General features: G+C 48.2%; 1 protein-coding gene across 1 annotated transcript in view; it reads right to left on the bottom strand.

Annotated features, from left to right (window-relative positions):
• Positions 1–26,131, bottom strand: part of CYTH2 (cytohesin 2) — a 299,904-nt gene that overhangs the window by 115,255 nt on the left and 158,518 nt on the right. Inside the window, exon 3 of the mRNA XM_086930339.1 lies at positions 20,569–20,635. Within this exon, the coding sequence (XP_086786465.1) occupies positions 20,569–20,635 (67 nt within the window). The remainder of the gene's footprint in view (positions 1–20,568; positions 20,636–26,131) is intronic.

Below are 26,131 nucleotides of genomic sequence, written 5' to 3'. Positions count from 1 at the left end.
GCAATCCATCGTGCGATGGTGCCCTTCGTTACTTTTCTTCCCAGGTAACTGCTTGCGAAGGACACAAAGAATTACTTTGTTTTCCTGTGCTCTTTAGTTCTTTCCATGTACTGCATTACTGCCCTTCTAGCATCCAGAGTGTGCAGTGCTCTCTCCCGGTTGTGGATAGTTTCTGAAAGAAGCTTGGTATCTGTATTGTTTGGTTCATGTGAAACCTTGACACCACCTTCGGCATAGTGGGTCCGTTCTCATTACCACCCTGTCATTGTGTATTTGAATGTAGGATTCCTGTAGCGTCAGTGCTTGTAGCTCGCTTAACCTGCGTAGCGAGGTGACTGCTACTAGAAAGGCTGTCTTCATTATGTGCATTTGTAGTGTATGGATGGGTTCAAAAGGCGCTTTCATAAGCTCTGTTAGAACTAAATTAAGGTTCCATGCCGTTGGCGGGATCCTTTTTGTGGGGGCGATCCTTTTAGCCGCTTCCAGGAATCTCTTTACTACTTGGGATGTAACCACATAGCACCTCCGTGTGGTAGGTCTCCTTGCCTCCTGTAGCACCCGCAGTGTGCTCTCTGGGAGTTTTAGGTGTGCAAACTCTACGTCTTCAGGAGCCATGCAGCTAGGCAAAGGCTCTCTGGCTCTGGGTAAAGTACCTTCCCGTTTTGCATGGAGAGCAGGTCTTTTTGTTGTTGCAAACTTGTGAGGTGGTCCGTGCGCCATCTCCACTATTTGTGAGAACCAGGACTGCATGGACCACTGAGGGGCCACCAGAATCAGTGTCATGTTGCTTGTTCTGCATTTGCTGAGTACCCTGTGTATCAGTGGTATCGGGTGAAAAGCGTAGGCAAATGTTTTCGACAAGCTTATCCATAGGGCATTCCCCTGGGATTGTTCCCCTGGTTGCGAAGTATTGGCATTTTGCATTCTGGTGTGTTGCAAATAGGTCTATTTTTGGTGTCCCCCACTTCTTGAATAGCTTTGCGTTTCCTGTGCATTGAGCTCCCACTTGTGGGATGCTGATGTATGTCTGCTGAGCCTGTGTCTGCCTCCACGTTGTCCTTTCCTGGTAGGTATATTGCTAGGAGGTCTATTTCTAGTGGGATGGCCCATCTCCATATCTCCTGCGCTAGGTTGGACAGTGCAACTGATTGTGTTCCTCCCTGTTGATGTAGAACATCGTTGTGTTGTCTGCTTGTAGAGTTGTTTCTGGAAGGCTTTTAGGTCAAGGAACACGGTCTTTAGTTCCAGGTAGCTGATGGGCCTGATCGCATCAGTTGGAGTCCACAAACCCCTCACTTTGAGCTGGTTCATGTGTGCTCTCCATACCTTCTGGGATGCGTTTGCGGTGATGGTCACCCATTGGTTTGGTCGATGGCAAATCTCAGTAGATGTTCATGGGAATGTGTAGGTAGGCATCTTTGAGGTCTATGGTGGACATAAAGTCTCCGTCCCTTATCTGAGGAACCTCTTGTAGGGATGTCATCTTGAACTTGAGTCTTTATGTATTTGTTTAGGAACCGTAGATCCAGGATGGGTCTTAACGTTTCGTCCACCTTTGGTACGAGATCCCCGATTTCAGTGCGCGTAAAACTTTTTTGCTTATTTTGTTGTGCCCCTCCCCTAGAGGTCTTGTGTGGGTGACCACGTTTGGTGGAGGGAAGTCACTTTTAGGTGGGTTGCTGGCCCACTCTTCTGGTTTGTCCTCGTCCATTCGCACTCCAGCAATAGGACTGGCCCCTGGGCTTGTATTGCCAGGTTTGCTGCGGCTGACCCTGCTGCACTTGGTTGTTGCCCTGGTAGTTCTGCTGGAATGTCGGATGTGACGTTCCTGGCTGGTTCCTCTTCTGTTTGGTCTCCATGTCGGGGTGCCCCCTCTCATTCCTCTGAACTGCAACGCCCCCATGGACCTTGCAGTTTCATTTTCCTTCTTGAACTGCGTCAGTTTCTCATCTACTAGCGCTCCGAACAGTGTTTCTCCATTGAAGGGTGTGTTCAGAATATTATTCTGGACTTCCAGGTTGAAACTGGAGATCCTCAGCCAGGTATGCCTTCCTTCTGTTACCCCAATCATCATGAGCCTGCTGGATGTGTCTGCTGCATCCAGGGCTGATTTGAGGCATGAGTTTGCCATGTTCTTGCCTTCCTCCACCAGGTGTGTTGCTCTCTGTTGATATTGTTCAGTTAGGTGTTTGAGTAGCTGTCCCTCCTCCTCCCAAGGCTGGTACGTATGCCTGTTGAGTGGGGCATTAGAGTTGGCAATGCGCATACCTCTATTTTTTTTCCAGTAAGGTCTATCCTCTTACTTTCCTTGTCTGGAGGTGGGCTTGAGTTTGTCGGAATGTTGGCACTCTTTCTGGCTGTTGCTGCAATGATAGAGTTAGCCGTGACGGATCAAGCTGCAAAACTACACCGACAGGTAAGAAACTATTCATTTTGCAGAGTGAATCTTTCTGGATTCACTATGCTGTGCATAGACTTTGTAGCGGTTTGTTATGTTTGTGGCGGCTGGGTGGAAGATGAGTGTTGGTTGTTGAATATATGTTGAAGCACCTTCTATCCTACTTGTGCTTCCTTGTTCATTTGTATATCCACACAGTAGTGCTTAGTGAACGTGTTCACTGAAGCCCATGTTGCCGCCAGGCATATGTCCTGAATGTGTGTGTTAGGTAGGACATCTATTGTTGCTCCCTTCTTCCTGGTAGAGTGGGCTTGTGGCAGAATGTATAGTGTGTGCGATCCATCGTGCAATGGTTTCCTTTGTTACTGGTCTACCCAGGAAACTGCTTGTGAAGGACACAAAGAACTGCTTTGTTTTCCTGTGCTCCTTAGTTCTTTCCATGTAATGCATTAGTGCTCTTCTAGCGTCCAGAGTGTGCAGTGCCCTCTCTGCGCTTGTGGATGGTTTCTGAAAGAAGCTTGGTATTTGTACTGTCTGGTTCATGTGGAACCTGGACACCACTATGGCATGAAGTGTGGGTCCGTTCTCATTACCACCCTGTCATTGTGTATTTGGATGTAGGGTTCTTGTAGTGTTAGGGCTTGCAGCTCGCTTACCCTGCGCAGCGAGGTGATTGCCACCAGAAATGCTGTAGTCATTGTTAGCATTTGTAGTTTGGCCTTATGGATGGGTTCAAAAGGTGCCATCATAAGTTCTGTTAGGACTTGATTAAGGTTCCATGCCGGCGGCGGCATCCTTTTAGGTGGTGCCGTCTTTTTTGCCCCTTCCAGGAATCTCTTTACTACTTGTGATGTAAAGAAACTACTTCCTGTCTCTCCTCTTGTGTAGGCCACTATCACTGCTAGGTGTACCTTCAGCGAGGATGAACTCAGTTTTGTTTTCATCAAGTGTGTGAGATATCTTAGCACCGTTGATTCCTTGGTCATCCTTTTGTGCAGTTTTTTCCTACTGCACCATTTTGCCTACCTGTTCCATTTTGCCGCATAGCACTTTCGTGTTGTAGGTCTCCTTGCCTCCCGTAGCACCAGCAGGGTGCTCTCTGGTAGCCTTAGGTGTGCGAACTCTATCTCCTCAGGAACCATGCAGCTAGGCGGAGGCTCTGGCTCTGGGTGCAGTACTTCTCAGTTCTGCATGAAGAGTAGGTCTTTTCTTTTTCCGAATTTGTGGGGTGGCCCCTGTGCCATTTCCATTATTTTCGAGTACCAGGTCTGCCTTGCCCACTGTGGTGCCACTAGTATCAGGGTCATGTTGCTGGTTCTGCACTTGTTGAGTACCGTGGGTATCAGTGGTGTCGGGGGGAAAAGCGTAAGCAAATGTTTTCGACCAGCTTATCCATAGGGCATTCCCCAGAGATCTTTCCCCTGGATGCGAAATTTCGGCATTTTGCATTCTGGTGTGTTGCAAATAGGTCTATCGGTGTTCCCCACCTTCTGAATAGCCTTTGCGTTTCCTGTGTATTGAGCTCCCACTCGTGGGATGCAGATGTCTGTCTGCTGAGCCGGTCCGCTTCCACATTGTCGTTCCCTGGTAGGTGTATGGCTATCAGATCTATTTTGAGTGAGATGGCCCATCTCCAGAGCTAGGTTTGATAGCGGGGCTGATTGTGTTCCTCCCTGCTTGCTGATGTAGAACATCGTTGTTGTGTTGTCTGTTTGGATCAACACTCTCTGGTTGTACAGTTTTTTCTTGATGGCCTTCAGGGCGAGGAACACGGTCTTAAGTTCCAAGTAGTTGATGTGTTTGACCGCATTCACTGGAGTCCACAGACCCCTCACACTGAGCTTGTTTATGTGTGCTCCCCATCCCATCTGGGATGCGTCTGTGGTGATGGTCACCGTTGGGGTTGGGGGTGTTAAAGGCTTCCCTTCTGTTATGTTCTCCTTGTTCCACCACGATATCTCCTCCTGCACTGTGTGCGTTACAGCAAATAGATCTTCCCAACTTCCTGTTGCTTGTGACCATTGTTGTTGCAGCCATTCCTGGAATGGTCTCATGTGGAGCAGTACATTTGGGACCAGATGTATGCAGGATGCCATCATGCCCATGATCTTGCTCGCTGTCCTCACTGTCAGAGCTCACCCCTTCTGGTAGAGGAGCATCTTCTTCAGCAGGGCCAGTATTCTCTTGTCGCTGGGGAACACCTTGCTCTGTATGGTGTTGATCTGTGCTCCCAGGAAGATCTTCACTTGCTCTGGTTCCAATGAGGATTTCCCCCAGTGAATGGAGAATGCCAGATCTATCAGTGTACCCGTCACACGCTGTGCGTGTTCTTTGCATGTCCTGTGTGAACTTGCCTTTATTAGCCAGTCGTCGAGGTAAGGGTATACATGGATCCCTTCTCTTCGTAGATGCGCTGCCACTGCTGCGAGGCACTTGGTGAAGACCTTTGGTGCGGATTTTAGTCCGAAGGCTAGGGCTGTGAACTGGTAGTGTTCTTTGTTGATGGTAAATCGTAGTAGATGTTTGTGCTGCCTGTTCATTGGGATGTGCAGGTAGGCATCTTTGAGGTCTATGGTGGCCATGAAGTCTCTGCCCCTTATCTGAAGAATGACCTCTTGTAGGGACGTCATCTTGAACTTTTGTGTTTTTATGTACTTGTTTAGGAACCCTAGGCCCAGGATGGGTCTCAGTCTTTCGTCCACCTTTGGTACCAGGAAGTAGGTTCAGTACACTCCCTTGTTCCTTTCTCTGTATGGTACTGGTTGGATGGCCTCCTTTTGGAGGAGTTCCTACGCTTCCTTTTGAAGTAGCTCTAGCTCCTTTCCTGACTGCGCCTTCCTTTTTGGTTTCTTGTTTGGCGGTGTCTTTTCCAGTTCTATGCCGTATCCGAACTGTATGATGTTGAGTATCCATTTGTCTGTGGTTATCTTCATCCACTCCCGGAAGAAATGACTTCGCCTGCCTCCTACTGGTTTTTCTTGTTCGTTGATGTTTGGTCCGTGTAACCCTCTGTTGGTCTTGTGCTCCACCCTTGAAGGTGTTACATGGGTGGGCACGTATTGCGTGACGGAGTCACTTTGAGGTGGGTTGTTGGCCCCCTCTTCTAGTTTGTCCACGTCCATCCGCCCTCCCGCAAAAGGACTGGCCCCTTGGCTGGTACTGCCAGGTTTGTCTTTGCTGTCCCTGTTGTGTTTGGCTGTCGCCCTGGTGGGACTGCAGGAATATCGGGTGTGATGTTCCTGGCTGGTTTCCCCCTCTTTCGTTCGGTCTCAGTGTCGGGGTACCCCTTCTCATCCCCGTGAATTGTAAGGCCCCCATGGACCCTGCAGTTTCGTTTTCTTTCTTGAGCTGGGTGAGCTTTTCATCCACCGGCCCCCCAAACAATGTCTCCCCATTGAACGGGGTGCTTAGAATGTTGGGCTGTACCTCTGGCTTGAAGCCTGAGATCCTGAGCCAGGCCTGCCTTCTCTCCGTGATTCCCAACATCATCAGTCTGCTGGACGTATCAGCTCCATCCAAGGCTGTTTTGAGGCATGAATTTGCCACATTCTTTCCCTCCTCCACAAGGTGTGAGGCTCTTTTTTGGTACTCGTCTGGGAGGTGCTTGATCAGCTGTCCGATCTCGTCCAGAATTTGGTACTGGTGCCTGTTCAGCAGAGCGTTTGAGTTTGCCATGCGCCAGTGCATCACTGCATTTCTTTCCATCTTTCTCCCAGTTAGGTCCATCCAAGTTCTCCTCCTCTATTTCAACGATCACTGTCTTTGGCTTCGACGGAATCGCAAACCTCTTCATCTTTTCGTCTAACTCCTTCTTTCTTTGCAGGATGTTATCCATTTCGGCCTCGAGCCGTCTCTTCTTTCTCTCCAGTTCGGCCGATCTCTTAGACTTATTAGTCGACATCGAAATGACCTTCGGGTCCTTTGTCGACACGAAGCTATCTTCGGGTCCTTCTCCTTCCAAGTCGATCGGTCCTTTTCGGGGACGTGCCTCGACAACCTTGGCTTTTTGCCGGTCTTCGCTGCTTGGGCGTCCTTTTCTAAGGACTTGCTGGGCTGTTTGTCTTTGGATGAAGCTGCGCCCGTCGAGATTTTCGGTGCCAGTGCTCCTTTCGAGGACTTAGACTCTGTTTTTCGAGAGTCTGACTCAGACCTTCGAGGATCGGTCAGGGTTTAGGGGTCGACTCTCCTACCTCTTTAGAAGTCTTATCGGTCTCTACGACCGTGTAGTTGTCTTCTCCGGCGACGTTGTCCTCCTCGTCGCTCGAGAGTCCGAGGTCCCGAAGTGACGGCGGTTGTCCCTTGCCTTGCATGTTGTAGTTGGCTCTTATCTGTCTCTCTCTAACCCAGAGAGTCTTCGGTGTGAAGACATGGCAGGCGTTGCAGTCCTTGCTCTTGTGGTCGACTGGTAGGCAGAGGTTACAAACCGGGTGCTGATCCTTCTGCGCCTATTTGTGGTGGCAGTTACGGCAGAATTTAAAAGGTGTCTTGTCCATTTCTTGCGCTCAGGGAGCCCCCTGTGTGCGCATTCTCCGTTGGACGTCAAAGTTCTCGAAGTTCTCCTTCTTAGTCGTCCCGGCTTGATGGTGTTGTTCCTCGTCGTCTTCTCCAATCTTTTTTGTGCAAAATTCGACTTTTCTGCGTCTTCTTTTCTCCAAAACTCTGGAGCTTCTCGGCGATGATCCAGACCCAACGGCGGAAAAAAGAATCTGAAGATGGCACCCAAAGGTGGGAGCTTCCGCGGGAAGCGTGCCGACGTCACAGGAAGTACACCAAAAGGTAGGACGTTGACGCCCACCTGGGCTACAAAAAGAAAAAAAAAAGAGTACGATTCCGGACCCAACCACTACACCGCGGAATAATGCACAGCATAGTGAATCCAGAAAGATTCACACTGCAAAACCTGTCATTTTAGTCAGACATTTTCATTGCACACTATAAAATTGTCAGAATGAGAAAAAACGAGTGATAAAGCTCTGAAAGAGTGACGGAAGGCGCAGAAAGAAAGGAACTGACTCAATCGTTAAGAGGTGACAACTGCATTGTGGCCCTTATGTGACTCAGAGAATGGACACACCCAACGTGGAGCCACACAAAGCCACCTACCGGAATGCAAGGGTAATGTTGACAAAAATCTCAGGATCTGGTCTAATACCTCGGAGTAGTCACAAGGTGAGGAATCCACTGTTATAAGTAACAATCATAAAGAGCTTTACAAAAGATAAGGAACTTGTTCGTTTTGAGAAGAATTTTCAGAGGAAGCAGAACATTGTTGTAAACTTCTATTCTGGCATGTGTTTTTGCCAAGTCTTTACTGTGGATAAAAACCAAAGACGGCAAATCTGTTTCGAGAGGCAGCCACATGGACACATTGTACATCACTTTCAACAAACAACCACCTGGGAGCATCTTTGAAGAGATAAAAATGCATGAAAAATCACGCTAGTTTAGGGAAAAAACTATCAGGCCTCTGATGAGAAATTCTGTGCGCAAAGGTATGCCCAGCTTGAAGCAATCAAGGGTTACTCGGTTCTTCTTTGTCTGTACTACCAGTATGAGTGCAAACGCACGACCCACTGCACTGAAACTGCCATCACCCTTTTACAAATAGTGTCCTGCCTGATGTGTTCAAAAAGTGGACTTGCGTGGGATGTGACTTTTCACTAACCAACATACAATAAAGATACAACACAGTTATCTACTTAAAAGTAAGGAATTGAAATGTATGCAACACTTGATACAGCATTAAGAAAGCTAGGGTCTATCAACTTAAGTCAAAGATGTTATCTGACCATCTCTAATGCACAAGTCACATTCTAGTAACAGGCGCTGGCAAAGCCAATAGTTCTCGCTTTGCCAATGTGTTTTAGCCAAATTTGACAGCAGCCTAGCTGCAGTTCAGCATGGCCAAGCAATAGGGGTGCCGGGTGGAAAGTAGCGTATCGTGGAGTAGAATGCAGTAGCGTGTCGTAGAGTAAAGTGGCATGGAGTGTCGGAGAGTGGGCTGGAGTTCAAGAGCATAGAGTGTCGCAGAGTGGAGTATGCATGGTGTGGTAGAGCACTGGCTGGTAGGTTTCAACCTGAAGAAAGGGTTCAAATGCCTGTGTGTCACTCCTAGAGATACTTGCTGCATAAAAAGTATCTGTCTCTGCTAACTCTTCCTCACTGCGAACAGTGACACCACCATCTCTTTCGATGGTTACCCCCTCATTCCTTACATGCGCTGGAATGTTGGTTTGCCTTTTGCTGCGAGTTACAACACAATAGAATTTAGAGAGGTAAATCAGTGAAACCACCTTTCCTCTTACAGCACACAATTATAACCTTAAAATTAGACTGATGTAGAAATGGATGCTAATCAGCGTCTATTTTAGACAAGCTAGTGCCAAAGCAATCCTATTTTCTCGGTCGACCAGTGCTGCACTAAAAAAGGTATGAAATTGAGAAAAGAAAACATCAAAAAACCTAACTAGAGTTCAAAAAGATCAGACAAGCTTAAAGGCTTAAGATGAAAGACAAACCATCAGTACCACCCCCAGTTGGTCAGCCAAGGCCCAAGCGCAGGGTGATCACCGGATTGGCACAATTAGGCACGCTTTGTTAACACACAGCACAGGTAGCTCAGTACAGAAGGAGGACCTTTGAAATGCGCACAGCGTGCCTGAAAAAGAGGTCCATCATGCCAAGCATGCACCCACGAGCGGGCACAACTACAGAGATTGGTTTTTTTCACCTTCCTTGGGTGATACGGTTGGGGGAAGGAAACGGAGGATGTGCACCGAAAATCTGGCAGGCCAGAAAGAGGGACGGACATATTGCACGTGATTAGTAACGGGACCTGCAATTTACTACGGCAATATCATAATTCTGGGTTTTCACCCGCGATAACTGGTTGGATGATTGCAAGAATCCGTAATTGCTGAAGACGTGGTGTTCATTCATGTGGAAATGTAGGTCACAGCACATTTCTGGTAACTCGACTAGAGTAACAGTCGTTTGGTTCTCAGATTTACAAGGCAGTGACATAACCCAGGAGTTCATTCATTATTGCACGTAGTGATTTTATTTTACCTCCCATTCCTGGTTTTCTAGTTTTGAAGAGGGTACGGTATTGGAGTTACTAGACCTAAATTCTGCACTTTGCATCGTTCCTAATGTTTTTCCATGCACATTTAAAGAGGCATTGCTTTGCAGAATGTGCACAGGGAATAATGGGGAGTTTGCAAAATTAGAACAGACTGCAAACAATCCCGTCACACAAAGCAGCATTACGGGCAATGTGTAGGGTGCTGCATGCGTCTTGAAATCTCGCTAACTATACCCTGGAATCCCGGATCCTCCTATGCAGTACAAACTGGCATCCAAACAGACTCCCCTTCAGGTTCACTACAAACAACCGGAAAACACAAAGCGACTTTACTTTGCTCCTTTACCTGTCTAATGTTTACAATCAACAGGTCTAAACCCATCCAAGCACAGCGAAAGCTAATAAACCGCATTGGATCAGGAGGCAAATGATAACATCTCCCATTCACACAGCATCATACTGCATCAAAGATGAAATACAGAAAACTAGAAGCAGGCCTCTTGCTCGTTTAAAAAGATAATGGATACACCAGCGGGGAGGTGAGACAGTACAGAAGGGGTAGTAGGTATGTAGGTACATTAGAACACAAAACAAGAGGGTCTGAGGTAATGTTACCGAGCACAGAGGGTCGTGACTGCGGATATCAAGTAACGAGGGGTGGGACAGGTTTTCAGGGAACAGGAAGGGTGACAAATGTACCCGAGAGAAGTTACAATAAACACTGAACTGACGCAGCAGGGCAAAGGACTTGGAATAAAATACAGAGAGGGCTGCCTGGAGCTCTAAAAGGCTTATGATCTAAGGCATGAGCTCCGAGAGGTACCGAAAAGCACTCGTAAGCAGGGATCACAAAGAAACAAGGGAGCTGGGGAAGGGCCACAAAGCGCCAAGATAGTCGTGAGCATGAAGAACCAAGAGAGCCCTAGAGGTGCATAAAGAACCAAGAGAGCGGGGCACCAAGAAACAGGAGGGCCAGAAGGCTCACAAAGAGCCTAGAGGAAAGGGGTGGGTGGATATGACAGTTAAATAACTAGGGAGGCATGACAGTACAAGGAAGAGCTCAAGTGCCACTAGTGCCTGGGGTTGAAGCATGGGGTAGGGGTGGACTTCGAGGAGCACCAAGATGCCCAGCAGGATACAGTGCATGCAGGAGGGACATTAAGTGTAAAAAAAAAACAAGCACTGGCGTTGCCAATAGGTCTCGCAGTAGGAAAGTTGGAGCTATTGGTTTTGTAAATCACAAAGCCCTTTATGATTTTAAAATAAAAACAAAAATAAAAGGCATTGCTATTTGCAATTGTAATAGCTCCAACTTTCCTACTGCGAGACCTATTGGCAACGCCAGTGCTTGTTGATTAAGTATGCCAAATGTCGTGTGGAGGAAAGAATGGAAACACTGAGCCTGCCAACTTTTGATTGACCATTAAAGCCAATGATATATGTGCCTGTCAAAAGATGGACAATTAAATCAATATTGCAAATAAAAAGTCGCCTTGACGGCTTGTTTTTATGGAAGAGCTGCCATGATGGATTAACCATCCACCATCATGCCCTTGTCAACTTTCAAATCTTTCATTTAGAAAAAAAATGGTAGCATTTCAAGTTGCAGTCTCTGATTTCCCTTGCATTTGTCCTATAAAGGGGAGCCATGGGTTAGCGTTGTGCGTAAAAAACTTATAGGGAACCTTTTAAGATGTACGCCCTTGCAATTTGTCCCTGTAGGTGGATTCTGCTGAGACGATTAAACCTTTCATTGGATCAACGCAAACAATCTATGGATTTGACCAACATATGTTAGCTTTCGGGTCTAAATGTCCCTTTTATTGGGATAGAGCACGTTCTTTTGTTTTACCTCACAACCGAAAATCTAAGAAGCGTAGACACTATATTTGTATGTTTGCCCTCAAAAACCGTGCCATATGCTCCAGAATGAAAAAGAAAAAAAACACAAGTTCCTCCCACTCTGTGCTTGTGCAAAGCAGCCTTGCAAAGCCTGGCCAGAATTAAATATTCTGTCTTCGGTTTCACTTCCTGTGTAGATAATCCCCGAAATCAAAGGCGCCTCCTCCTCCCCGGCACAGACTAGCATCCCAGCTCCAAAGGGACATTCGGTTAGCTACAGCTGACCGGCTTGTGGAAATGTATGCATGCACGTAGGCTGTTATTAGCGCCGCATATAACGTGCTGTGCAGACAGGTACACAATCTTCAGAGCAGGCCGAATTGAGGGTTACAAAACAGCATGCCTAAAGACTGTTATTCATATTTTTTAACATTATTAACCTTTGCCGATGGCCCTGCTGTCAGCACAACGTGGCCAGCAGCGTGGCCTCCGCTTCAATGGAAAGCAAGATAGGTGTATTAAAGAGTGCACTAGTAAGATAGAGTCGCCGGTGCACAAGTGTTCACACACAGGCCTCGAGCACCTGATGAGATAGCACGCCCACGTGCATCTGCGCGCCCTGGATGACAAGCAGCCGATAAATCCCCTAAAACAGTCTTTCACAATGTGGATCGGAGGGGGAGGGGCTCAGAAAAGAAAGATTGCCTAGAGCAGCCAGGCCTAGCTAAGACTGAAGCTGTTGGTCATGAAAAAGTCAGTGGCAAGCCCTGCACATCAGAGAAACACAAACTAAGAACCGAGTACAGACTTTTTATTAGTTTTTTACAATTGCTTCGAAGCATGTGCCCATTATGTGTATAACCTACACCCGGGGCCACCCAATGATGTTCTTTTGCTGGCGCTGCGTTTTCCTCATAATTATGGATTTGGCGTATTTACCACATAATCCATCATCTGCTGTACAAGCTGCAGATTTGAACACAAAGATAATTTGTTTCTAGCTCATACGGATCGAAAGTTATTAACAAGCATTGGAAATGTAATAGGTCTCGCAGCATTAGAGTTAGTGCTTTTAGAATTGTTTATGGGGTTTTTTTGTAAATCTTTAGCAGTTTTGTTTCCTGTAGCCAATGCTAAAGAATTACAAATAAAAAAAGCCATAAACAATTCTAAAAGCTCTAACTCAAATGCTCCGAGACCTATTGCACTGGGTGAGGGGTTGAGGGTGAGTGAGGGTGAGTGAGGGTGAGTGAGGGTGAGTGAGGGTGAGTGAGGGTGAGTGAGGGTGAGTGAGGGTGAGTGAGGGTGAGTGAGGGTGAGTGAGGGTGAGTGAGTGAGGGTGAGTGGGTGAGTGAGTGAGGGTGAGTGAGGGTGAGTGAGGGTGAGTGAGGGTGAGTGAGGGTGAGTGAGTGGGTGAGTGAGAGTGAGGGTGAGTGAGTGAGAGTGAGAGTGAGAGTGAGGGTGAGTGAGGGTGAGTGAGAGTGTGAGGGTGAGGGAGAGTGAGTGTGAGTGTGAGTTAGGGTGAGGGGTTGAGGGTGAGGGGTTGAGGGTGAGGGGTTGAGGGTGAGGGGTTGAGGGTGAGGGGTTGAGGGTGAAGGGGTTGAGGGTGAAGGGGTTGAGGGTGAAGGGGTTGAGGGTGAAGGGGTTGAGGGTGAGTGAGGGAGGGTGAGTGAGGGAGGGTGAGTGAGTGAGAGTGAGGGTGAGTGAGGGTGAGTGAGGGAGGGTGAGTGAGGGAGGGTGAGTGAGTGAGAGTGAGGGTGAGTGAGGGTGAGTGAGGGTGAGTGAGGGTGAGTGAGGGTGAGTGAGGGTGAGTGAGGGTGAGTGAGGGTGAGTGAGGGTGAGTGAGGGAGGGTGAGTGAGGGAGGGTGAGTGAGTGAGTGAGAGTGAGGGTGAGTGAGGGTGAGTGAGGGTGAGTGAGGGTGAGTGAGGGTGAGTGAGGGTGAGTGAGGGTGAGTGAGGGTGAGTGAGGGTGAGTGAGGGTGAGTGAGGGTGAGTGAGGGTGAGTGAGGGTGAGTGAGGGTGAGTGAGGGTGAGGGGTTGAGGGTGAGGGGTTGAGGGTGAGGGGTTGAGGGTGAGGGGTTGAGGGTGAGGGGTTGAGGGTGAGGGGTTGAGGGTGAGGGGTTGAGGGTGAGGGGTTGAGGGTGAGGGGTTGAGGGTGAGGGGTTGAGGGTGAGGGGTTGAGGGTGAGGGGTTGAGGGTGAGAGGGTGAGGGGTTGAGGGTGAGTGAGGGTGAGGGGTTGAGGGTGAGTGAGGGTGAGGGGTTGAGGGTGAGTGAGGGTGAGGGGTTGAGGGGGAGGGGTTGAGGGTGGGTGAGGGGTTGAGGGTGGGTGAGGGGGTGAGTGAGGGTGAGGGCGAGGGGTTGAGGGTGAGGGGTTGAGGGTGAGTGAGGATGAGGGCGAGTGAGGGCGAGTGAGGGGTTGAGGGTGAGGGTGAGGGGTTGAGGGTGAGTGAGTGAGTGAGGGTGAGTGAGGGTGGGGCACGGGTAAGCAATGCGTATGCTTTCTTTAAATTAGAACACTGCGTTCAACGTTACTTACAAAGTTGCTATCATTTCTTATTACAACAAACACATCATGATGATTATTAACATTTCTTATTACAACCAACATATCATGATGATTAATGTACCCGGAACGTATCTGACAGGTACGTACGCGCACAGCAAAAACATTACTGAAATATGTTATTTAAAAAAGTGGTGTAACTATTGCCTAAATCATTGGTACTTGTTGCGTCTGCCTAGGAAGGAGAAAAGAATGAGCCAACATGGGTGGCATAGTACTGGCCAGTGCTAGAAATGGCGAAATAGAAATAGAAGTGCAGGTAACAGCTTGTTTTTTGTAAAGTACAGGTACTCTACAATTAAAATTATTATGATTCTCATGAGAAGTGCAGCTACTCTTTCTCTGAAAATAAAAAAGTAACCGCACTCAGTACCAGACAGACAGTACCCTTTAAAGCAGTGGTACTGGCCACTTAATCTAGCTCAGTTGGTTATAATCCTGGGTGCAGCTGTGTTCACCATCTGAGCTGAACAGCAAGGTACACACGCGCCGCAGTTACAATGAAATAAACCGGCACAAACACGCTTCTCAGAAAATGTCCATTTTTTGCAACTGATTCGGGATTTCTAAAAAAGTAGGCTGAGGCAAGATAGACAAAACGTATGGAAGGAATTGTGTCTGGATTCGAGGAGTGTGTGGTGAAAATATGTTCGAGGTCCGTGCGAGTATTATTTAAATAGCTCCCATATTGGCTTGCACATATTGCTTTAACCCTTTCGATGCTGATGACGAGCTCAGCTCATCATGATGCACAGTTGAGCTGTGCTGATGACGAGCTGAGCTCGTCATGAATAAAGAATAATTTAAATTTCCAGCACAGGGGGGGAAAACGCCTAGCAGCCAAGAGGTTAAAGAATTAAAGGCCACCTCTTCTCCCCCGCCCCCCGGCCAGCATACAACTTTAAATACAACTTTAAATTCGGCATACACATTTAAATTAAGATTCCAACTTTAAATTCCTTTTCAATAGTTTGTGAGCATTGGTGATAGTAGTTAAACATGCTGAACGTACCTCCGTGGTGAGCAGAGCCCCGGATGTCCCTCTCTCTGCCTGCGTTACTCGACTGTGTGGCGCGAGCTCCACTGATGGGCTTTTAAGCTTGTTAGCAGGATGCTCAGAGCTGACATGTGGGTCAGTTTTCCCTTTTTAGCAGGACGGGTCATTATGATTCAGTGCTCGGCTTTTTTTCTTGCTTCTTTTTTTAAGTCATTGACATTTTTCTTTTACGAGGCTCTCAGTCGAGTCTAGTTAAGACTCCCTATTTTGAGGTGAATTTATTTGCCTATTGTTGCCAGAAAGCATAACGAAAAAAACGAAAGAGAAAGCAGGGTAACCTGACCCAGGAGGGGGGAGGAGGGAGGAGAAATGCGTCTCGGCCGGAGCAGGGGGCGGAGCAGGGAGAGCGGGCTTTGGAATGTAATTCACACGGCCGGCCGGTCGTGAGACTGAAAGCATGGCCGGCCGGCCGTGAAAGCCTTTGATGCGGCAGGGGAAATGCGAGGCGGCGGGAAGGGGAGGGGGCGGAGCGGGTAAACCAAGACGGACGTGCACGCGCTTTTAAGCTCAATGCGCATGCGCATTGAGCTTAAAAGTCACGGGCACTGCAAGGAATCGCCACGATTCCTTGCAAGTTGGGGAAAGAGTGGATAAGTCCCAATACTCTCGCTTGCTCGATGCGCATGCGCATCGACAGGCGAGACCTAAAAATGAAGTGGATGTGCCTTCGCAAAGGTTGACTGGTCACTGTGTTTTTTTAAACTGTATTTGGGTGTTTAACTGGTACCAATTGGGTGAAAACTTCACTATTCGACTGTTAACTCAAAAAAAAAAAAATAAGATCACAAAATATGCCTTATTATGCTGCATAAATTGCCTTTTCATGATGCATAATTTAGTATGCCTTATTTGGTCTTCCTCTACCGCATAATTCCAGTAGCCAGGCTTATGCCTTTCCCTTTAGTGAAGAGAGTACACTAAGCACAAAATCTGCATGTCTTCCAAAATGAGAACATTGAAAAGAGGACGGTCTTTCACACAGAGGCAAAGCCCGCCTTCACACAGAAATGCAATTGTGAGGAATTATTTGAAAACGTGTTACGATACGCAAATACGGGATCTGGAATCAATTTGAAACATCAGAGTTATATTGTTAACTTGTTTTCAAAAAAGCGCTTCCATTCATAGGCTCGGACTTCGCAGCTCTTAAAGGAGAGAATGACTATAACCATCTGGAGGAAAGACTGAACCAGCATCACCCATTTTCGAACCTGCTGACTTTGGACTCTGCAACTGATTCTGAAACCCACTGAGTTGTTTTGCCCACTAAAAACTGAGCATTCCACTCTAAATAATGATATATATTGGCCTTAAAAAATTCACTTTCTTCCTACCTGATGACAGAACTTATACATCTGAATTGCCTTTCTGTGAGCAGATTTTTCTCTCACTACTAGGGAAACATGGCCGCCAGTTTTCAAGGTGACGCCAAAGGGACAAGCGTGAGTTGAAGCAAGCTTTCTCCAAGCATCTTATTCGCAGGAACAATATTGTATGACATGTGACAAAAACGTGAGTTATGAAATGAGCCAGTTGTGCCGTTCGAACACTTCAAACCACCTGCGTCATTTGCACGTGAACAATCTCTCTCAGCCAAAGAAAGCTTTTGAAAAAGTCAAAATATGAGCAGCTGATGAAATTCAAGCAGGTCACCAGTCAGTTACCCCGAGGGAAAATGTACAACTAACAGATGAAGCTGCAGAAAGTAAACCTGATCAGCATAAAATGGTTGCCTAAAAAAGCAAAATCACCACGAGAGATTCTCTTGATAAATGTAGAAGGACGCAGTCATGAAAATAATGGTGCGAGGGCGGCAGAGAAGAAAGGGGAGGAGAAGTGCAGATAAACAGGCATAGGGGAGGAGAAGCCGCAGAGCGCACGCTGGGCGAAGCCCTTTGATGTGCTGTGAGCAGCCGGGAAACTGAAAGTACGGCCGGCCTGCGGCCAGCCATGAACAATTAGGGGAGGAGAAGCCCTTGCTGGGAAACTGAAAGTAGGCCGTGAATGCGTGTGCTTGTTTGGTCACGTGATTCACGTGAACTTCAAGAAAACCGCAGCAGAAAGCCCCTGATTTGACGAGGATTTTGGCTACTTGAATTCTCGCTCCGCTCAATGCGCTTGCGCGCATTGATAGGTCGCGAAACCTAAAAAAAAGGGCCAGAAGGGCATAAATAGGAGGCTGCTGGGATTTGTGGCACAGAGAAAGGTTAAGGAGACAAAGCCGAGGGTTGGGGCACAAACCACAGAGAACCAAAGGAGAGACGGGGGACAAACACACTCACGGACACACACACACAAGCTCAGAGACAACAATGGAGGGGATTACAACAATAACAAAACAAGCATTTGCAATTCAAGAGGTCTCGCATTAGGATCAATCAATGACATTTATAGAGCGCACTACTTACCTGTAGGGTCTCAAGGCGCTTGGGGGGGGGGGGGGGGGGGGGGGGTGCCGTTACTGCTCGAACAGCCAGGTCTTGAGCTTCTTCCTGAAGGAGAGGTGGTCTTGGGTCAGGCGCAGGTCGGCGGGAGGGAGTTCCAGGTCTTGGCGGCCAGGTAGGAGAAGGACCTTCCTCCTGTTGTCGCTCTTCTGATGCGTGGGACGGCGGCGAGGGCGTGGCTGGCTGATCGGAGGTGGCGTTTGGGAGCGTAGAAGTTGATTCGGTTGTTGAGGTAGCTCGGGCCTTGATCGTGTAGGGCTTTGTGTGCGTGGGTTAGGAGACGGAAGGTGATTCTTTTGTTGACGGGGAGCCAATGCAGGTCTCTCAGGTGGCCGGAGATGTGGCTGTTTCGTGGGATGTCGAGGATGAGTCTGGCTGAGGCGTTCTGGATCCGCTGGAGTCTCTTCTGGAGCTTGGCGGTGGTTCCGGCGTAGAGGGCGTTGCCGTAGTCCAGTCGGCTGGTGACGAGGGCTTGGGTGGCGGTCTTCCTGGTTTCCGTGGGGATCCACCAGAAGATCTTCCGTAGCATGCGCAGGATGTTGAAGCACGACGAGGAGACGGCGTTGACTTGTCTGGTCATGGAGAGGGAGGAGTCCAGGATGAAGCCAAGGTTGCGTGCGTGGTCCGTTGGTTTGGGTGCGGTGCCCAGGGCGGGGGGCCACCAGGAGTCGTCCCAGGCGGAGGGCGAGGAGCCCAGGATGAGGACCTCCGTCTTGTCTGAGTTCAGTTTCAGGCGGCTGGTCGTCATCCACTCGGCTACATCTTTTATCCCTTCGTGCAGGTTGGCTCTGGCGGCGGCGGGGTCGTTGGTCAGGGAGAGGATCAGCTGGGTGTCGTCGGCGTAGGAGATTATGTTGAGGTTGTGTTGGCATGCGATGGCCGCGAGGGGGCTCATGTAGACGTTGAAGAGGGTAGGGCTCAGCGAGGATCCTTGAGGGACGCCGCAGATGACTTCGGTGGCCTCTGACTTGTACGGTGGTAGGCGGACTCTCTGTGTTCTTCCGTCGAGGAAGGAGACGATCCATTCCAGTGCCTTCTCCTGGATTCCGACGGTGCTGAGGCGTTGCACTAGGGTGCGGTGGCAGACGGTGTCGAATGCCGCGGAGAGGTCTAGGAGGATGAGGGCCGCTGTTTCTCCGTTGTCCATCAGGGCTCGGATGTCGTCGGTGGCGGCGATGAGGGCGGTCTCGGTAGGAAAGTGTGAGCTATTGGTATTGCAAATGACAATTTTATTAAATACGTGTTGGCTTTGAAAATATATAAATAGCATTGTTATTCACAAAGCCAATAGCTTACACTTTCCTAATGCGAGTCCTATGATTGTTGGTAGCAAGCAAGGAGAGTGATGTGGTGTGTGAGGGTGAGTGATGTGATGTGGTGTGTGTGAGGGTGAGTGATGTGGTGTGGTGTGTGAGGGTGAGTGATGTGGTGTGTGAGGGCGAGTGATGTGGTGTGTGAGGGCGAGTGATGTGGTGTGTGAGGGCGAGTGGTGTGGTGTGTGAGGGCGAGTGGTGTGGTGTGTGAGGGTGAGTGATGTGGTGTGGTGTGTGAGGGTGAGTGAGGTGGTGTGGTGTGTGAGGGTGAGTGATGTGGTGTGGTGTGTGAGGGTGAGTGAGGTGGTGTGGTGTGTGAGGGTGAGTGATGTGGTGTGTGAGGGCGAGTGGTGTGTGAGGGTGAGTGATGTGGTGTGGTGTGTGAGGGCGAGTGGTGTGGTGTGTGAGGGTGAGTGGTGTGGTGAGCGTGGGGGTGAGCGTGGGGGTGAGCGTGGGGGTGAGCGTGGGGGTGAGCGTGGGGGTGAGCGTGGGGGTGAGCGTGGGGGGTGTGAGCGTGGGGGGTGTGAGCGTGGGGGGTGTGAGCGTGGGGGGTGTGAGCGTGGGGGTGTGAGCGTGGGGGGTGTGAGCGTGGGGGTGGGGGGGTGGGGGGGTGGGGGGTGTGGGTGGGGGGGTGTGAGGGTGAGTGGGGGGGTGTGAGGGTGAGTGAGGGGGGTGTGAGGGTGAGAGGGGGGTGAGGGGGTGTGTGAGGGGGTGTGTGAGGGGGTGAGTGAGGGGGTGTGTGAGGGGGTGAGTGAGGGGGTGTGTGAGGGGGTGTGTGAGGGGGTGTGTGAGGGGGTGTGTGAGGGGGTGAGTGAGGGGGTGAGTGAGGGGGTGAGTGAGGGGGTGAGTGAGGGTGAGTGAGGGGGGTGTGAGGGTGAGTGAGGGGGGTGTGAGGGTGAGTGGGGGTATGTGAGGGGGTGAGTGGGGGTGTGTGAGGGGGTGTGTGGGGGTGAGTCCCCGAGTGATGCGCTGGTGTCCCCGAGTGATGCGCTGGTGTCCCCGAGTGATGCGCTGGTGTCCCCGAGTGATGCGCTGGTGTCCCCGAGTGATGCGCTGGTGTCCCCGAGTGATGCGCTGGTGTCCCTGTGTGATGAGGTGAGGGTGACGGGGGTGAGGGTGGCAGGGCAGACATAAGACCGAGAGAAGAGACTGCGTGGTGACTGCGTTGGTCAGTTTCAGAATCAGGAGGGGCAGAGTCAGCACAGTCTGCGAGGGATCAACGTGTCTAGAGGCAAAGCATGGCAGATGTAGCATTGCAGCTAGCAAGTCGAGTGTTTTCAAGCTGAGTGTCCCTAGAGAGATGACAACACAGCAACAGCATTTGAGGAGCAAGGGTACTGTAAACAAGCACGGTAGGCTTTCACTTTCGTCCAGCAACAAGCTCTCGGCATTGCTGTGGCGGGGGAGTGGGAGCGCATTCCATTGAAGTCTGATGCGGGGGCGAGGAGCAGCAGCCTTTGAAGTCTGATGCTGAGGTACAGACAAATGGTGGTGCGCGATGTGCACGCGGGGGAGCAGCAGCCTTTGAAGTCTGGTGCCGAGGCACAGACAAATGGTGGTGTATTATGTGGATGGCGATGGTGTGCACGTGCATAGATCACATGAACTGTATGCGATCCGCAGCCGTTTTGGTAGACTTTTCTTTTCCGCTTACTATAATCTCGCCGGAGCAATGCGCAAGCGCATTGGCTCAGGCGAGAACTAAACAAACAAAATAGGGCCAGGGTTACAAGATGTAATGACAATGCCAATTAGGGGACAGAAAGCACTAAGAAGGCTGGGAGAGTAAGAAACACAAAGAGGGCTAACAGGGCAATGAAGTACTATTGAGGCCTAGGAACATTAGTTTTGAACCTGGTGACATACCTTTTTAGGGTCCATATTGAATTTCTTGCGTCCCATTCCTACTTTCCGATTTCGCTGCAGAGTTTTACTGAGGAAAAGAGAAAAATAAATAAATAATATTTTAAAAATCGTTTTAAACAGCTGAAATCAGCTAGACATTGTCAACATTTTCCAAAACACTGTGCATCTGACAAATCCTCACATATTTACTCTAGGTTTCCAGCCGTTTTAAATTCAAGTTGCGTGGTACAAAGCCACTCTGTACAAGTGGTGATAGTCAGAATCACTGTGAGAAGTAATGTTGAAATCAACTTTTTCATCCACCAAGAGCAGCTTTTATAAATACATTTTTACTTTTTAAATTTATTAAGAATTGCAAAATAATGAAAAATGTTAAAACGTACATGACCATTAAAATTACAGCCATTAACAGTACATTTCAGCGAGGAAAACTGCTACGGTAAACAACAGCTAAGCTAAACTGCCAACACTCACACACGTCCATGTTCGAGAAGAAAAGAACAAGCATTTACAATGCAAGGGTCTCGCCTGTGCAAAAGTTAGAGCTATTGAAATTGTAAAGATTTTTTATTTATTTAAGTGTTGGTTTTGAAAACAGATAAATAAATGGCATTGTCATTTACAATGCCAATAGCTTAATCTCTCGCAAATGCGAGATCTATTGCATTTGCACCCACACACATGCACAGCCCCACACACACACACACACACACAGGCACACACACATACACACACACACACACACACACACACACACACACACACACACACACACACACACACACAGAGGCACACACACACACGCAGAGGCACACACACACACACACACACACAGAGGCACACACACACACAGAGGCACACACACACACACACCCACAGATCCCTCATGTTGCATTATTCCAGTGGCCCTCGCTATATGTTTGGGAAATAATATACTACCATGCAGTTGTCATCTCTTTTTAATACGCAACTAATTAGCTAATAAGTTACCAGATGTATTAGTATTAAAATATCAAACTTCCTTATTTGATCATTTAAATCCAGCTCTTCTAACCAGAGAATTGTATTCACAATGTAAATTTCGTAATTTGAACTTCTAGCTAACAGATGTCTCCAACATGTAAATCATAAGCGAGCAGTAGCTCGCAACCCCTTGAGTTACTGGCCTTGTTTTAATAATTAGATCAGGGGTCGCCAACCAATTTTTAAATATAGCGCCAACTCGACCTGAAGGTATTAAAGCGCTTTATATGAACACCTGTTACATTACACAGAGACCGTTTTTTGTAGGCACTGTAGATGCATGCTGGCTGTGTCACCACACACGTATACATATACAACTAAATACAGGCACTCTGTTCAAGTGCAACAGGGCAGTTGTGCCTCGAAAAACACATACAAGCAGATAAGAGCCTAGGCACAGGCGGGGAGTACATCAGTGGTCTTGTTATGAAGTGCGTGGCTGTGCCCTTGAAGAGATGCACACGTATGACGTAAGCATGCACACGCATGAGGTGTGCTCCAGAGCGCGTCTATATAGGCCTACGTTTTAGAGTTTTACCTTGGGCCGCCCCGTGCTGGGGCTCTGCGGCGGGACGCCTCTGCTGCCACTGGATCCGTGCAGGGCGGGATGCATCGGGCCACCCGCTGGGCTAGCCTGCTCATGGGGCGGCACGGCCGGGCGGCGGCGCCAAGATTTGGATGTAGGCGGCCTGTGCTCTCGGCTCACTAGCCGCCGGGCGGGGGTCCCCGAGGCCATGCCCTTCCGCATCACGCTGCGCCGCCGCCGGCTGCCCTCCGTCGCTCCGTTACCCTTTTTCAGGCAAAGGGAGCACTCCCCGATTAGAAATGGGGTCAGCTGTGAGTTGGGGGGGTGGGGGGGGGGTCGAGGAGGCTGCTTCCCTATGGGTTTTGTAGTCTGCAGAGGGCGGATGACAGCGGATTGAGGGAGCGGCCTCTGTTCTGCGCCGCGGCAGGGAGATGGCTCTCTAGGAAGCGGACAATGAATGGAGGGGCCGATTCCAGCGGGCGGCGCCAAAGCTGCTCGCGCGAAACTCAGAACTTTTTTTTAAAACTAAATTTGCATAAAGTGATGCCAGTCTCCGCGACGCCCTACGCAATTGGTCAGAATCTGCCGGCCTATCCAGAAAAGAGTTGACTACCACGTTGCTTTGGCTGTTGCCCGGGCAACGCGTTGACTGCCTCGAGGTTGCTCCTACTACGAATAGGACACATTTGATTACAGCCGCGATGTAGCGGGCACACTAGCTTAGTGCAAATGATTTTATTGTAAGAGGTGTCACCCCCTTTTGTACCACATTAAAAAGCTAACACCACCTTACCAAGCTAGAAGGGTTTCAATGCCGATGTTTATTTCCCTCAACTTAAACATCCACACTGGATCGACAACTAGTATGTTTTCATAGATCATTTATTTTCTTTCGCAATTCTAAAACAGCCTTTTGTCTTTGAGCCCCGTCCCTTTCAGACTGGGCGCCCGGACTTCCTGCTGACTTAAAAGGTTCCTTATCTTCTTTATGGGGCCATCTGGACCCATAAAGAAGATGGAAACCTTTTACTTCAGCAGTAAGTCAAGGAACCCAATCTGAAATGGACGGGGCTTAAAGAGAAAGAAGAACGTCACTAGGACCTCTTCTCCAATGGCTGGCCACTGTTTAGGAGGCCAGCCAATGGAGAAGAAGGGCGGGGCTTAACCTCGCTACTGATGTTCTCTCTACCTCATTAAATCTCGCAGACGAGACTGCACATGTGCGCAGCCTACAATAGCCGAGAACTAAAAAAGGTTTAGGATAAGGATATAGCAATATAGAAAGAAGAAGAGGAGAATAAGTGCAGAAGAAGGATAGGACAGAAGCAAATCAGACATTACCTGGCATTACTACCAACGTATAACCAACAAAGGGGGATCCAGCCAAGCTGTTTTGACATGTACCACTTTACACTGTAAGCTTGCAGGCTGATAATCTATATAACGTTTCCCGTCAGTATTGTATGTATCTTACAAATACCAAAAATAAAAATTTTAAAAGCGAAAAAAAAAAACCAAACAAGCAGCATGACCCCCCCCCCCCCCCCCCCCCCCCACCCCCCGATAAATACATTTTAATCACGGAGAGTTTAACACACAAATATATGAGCAAAAATAACTTGATAAATGGGAGGTCCAGGTGTGTCACCAACACAAATCAATAAAGTTATCATGGAGGCCACAGAATTCTAGGTGGAATGCAACCCCATCCATTCAAAGTGCACAATTGAAATGGCCTTCTTTTCCATTAACTGCAATGTATCCATCCAAGTGAATTCCAGAACAAACCAATCACCTTTTGTGCAGAGCAGAGTACCCATCCTCTCCGCCAGGCTCTTTTGGGGATATTCAGAAAGGTGACTTAGGAATGCTTTCCGCCAGTTGCTCATCATTCATTGGCCTTGTGGTTTGTAACACACATTTTCTGGCTTTGTTTTTGCTGGTGTTATTTGATTTAGGCTGTTTATAGTGTGAGTTTGGACCAAAGCCTTTTCACACTACCTCTTCCATAGTGCTCCTTTCTGTAAACAGGCCTGTATCTTGCTCTATAGTAACACATTTGTGTTGCATTAAAAAAAATAGATGTCAAATGTTGGGTTCTGCCGTCCAAGAAAGCTCGGTGTTCACTATTTCTTTCTCTGACTTCAAAGTGAGAGGATTTAATTGACAATCATGCTGGAGACCAGGGGTGGTTAACGTTTTTTTTTTGCTAGCACACAACATTTAAATACAATTTGCAAGTATTTCAGAATATATCAGAAGAAAGCACAAATGAAGCACTTTTTTTTGTTACTTCTGAAGTGTGTTGGAAATAAATAATATGATCAAAACAAATCCATCTATTAGGTGGTGCCATTTGCACACATTATTGTTTGTGCGCTGTATAGTAAAACTTTGTCTGCACATGTAATGGTCATTTCAATCGAAAATGTGTTGTCTGTAATGGTAGTGTGCCATAACGCCATGCATACTCCACTCTACACCACTCTAATCCACACCACTTAACTTTACGCCTCTCCCCACCACTGCACTATTTGCAACTGCACTCTACACCACTCCAGTCCAGTCAACTTCCCTCTACTCTGTACAACTCCACTCTGCACTCTACACCACTGCACTCTATGCCATATGGCCGAAAGACAATGCACTCTACTCTGTACTACTTAAATCCAAGCCCTTGCACTTTACGCACATCCACAGTAAGCCACTGTAATCTACTCTGCACCACCACTCTATTGTAATGCCATTGCACTCTACCCTGCACCACTCCATTCTACTCTGAAACTATTGACTTAACACCATTTTACTCTACAACACTCTACACCAGTCCACTCTATGCCACTGCACTCTAATCTACACTGCACCACTCTAGGCTACTGCACTCTATGGCACTATATTTTACGCTGCACCACCGCACTCTGTGACACTGCACTCCGTGTCACTGCATTCTACTTTGCAACACTAATTTACGCCACTGCATTCAATGACGCTGCATTGTACGCCGCTGAATTCTATGCCGCTTCAATCTGTGCCACTATACTTTGGAACACTCTACGCCATTCCAATACATAACACTCTATGGCACTCCACTCTGACACTACTCCACTCTTCGCCATTCCACTTTACGATACTCACTTTTATCTATGATGAACAGTGACTAAGTTGGTGTACAACATGACTAAAACACATTGGCAAAGCCACAGCTCTGGCTGGTTAAGCAAGACTATTGGCTTTGCCAATGCTGGTTTCTTGAGAAGTTCTGCCAGCAGGTTTGAAATGTACTTTACTCACATATGGTGAAATGTAATGGATCAGTTTTATAATCTCCTTCACATCTCTATTACTAACACAAAATGAGACATCAATGTACAGGAGCAAGTAAGCAAGAAAGTCAGATTCATCTATACCCACACAAAGTAAGTCCAACCAAGCTGCTACCAAATCTTGATTCCTGTCTGGTTATCGGATTTAGCTAGCCAACAAAGTAGTGTTGTTCTGGGGAGAGGGTGAGTTTTAAATGAAATATTTCATTCCCACTAAAATACAGCTTTGTTTTGAGTCCTATTTGGTAACTACGGTTTGTTTGTGCAACACTGTTAGGTGAAACAGAGGGTGAGGGTTAGAGTCAAGTGAACGAGTATGCGTGTGTGTCTAAGGAATTCATTCTGGATTGGGCCTGTGGGAGGCTCTGGTGAATGGAGGGTGGGAAGGGAGATGGCAGTGCTGTGCCTTCTGACACAATAAAGCCTATTCATACCAATAAAGAATATTCATCTCTTAATTTGCAAAGCTTCATTACATTTTGATGTCGAGCAGCTCTTTGCAAGACTGGCACGGAGAAGCACTACAACTTGGAAACGCGGTCTAATGGCCAATGTTTGACGAAGGAAAGCACAGACAAATATTACGTTAGGCATCGATAGTTCCTTGATTTCTACCCTTTTAAAACTTTTTAGGTCTCAGCTGGCATAGGCTGCGCACTTACGCAGTATCGCTGGCGAGATTTAATGACTT

The sequence above is a fragment of the Lissotriton vulgaris genome, chromosome 7, assembly GCF_964263255.1.
Source record: "Lissotriton vulgaris chromosome 7, aLisVul1.2, whole genome shotgun sequence".
NCBI lineage: Eukaryota > Metazoa > Chordata > Amphibia > Caudata > Salamandridae > Lissotriton > Lissotriton vulgaris.
Note: the sequence above shows the minus strand (reverse complement) of the source record. Positions and strands in the feature narration are given on the sequence as shown.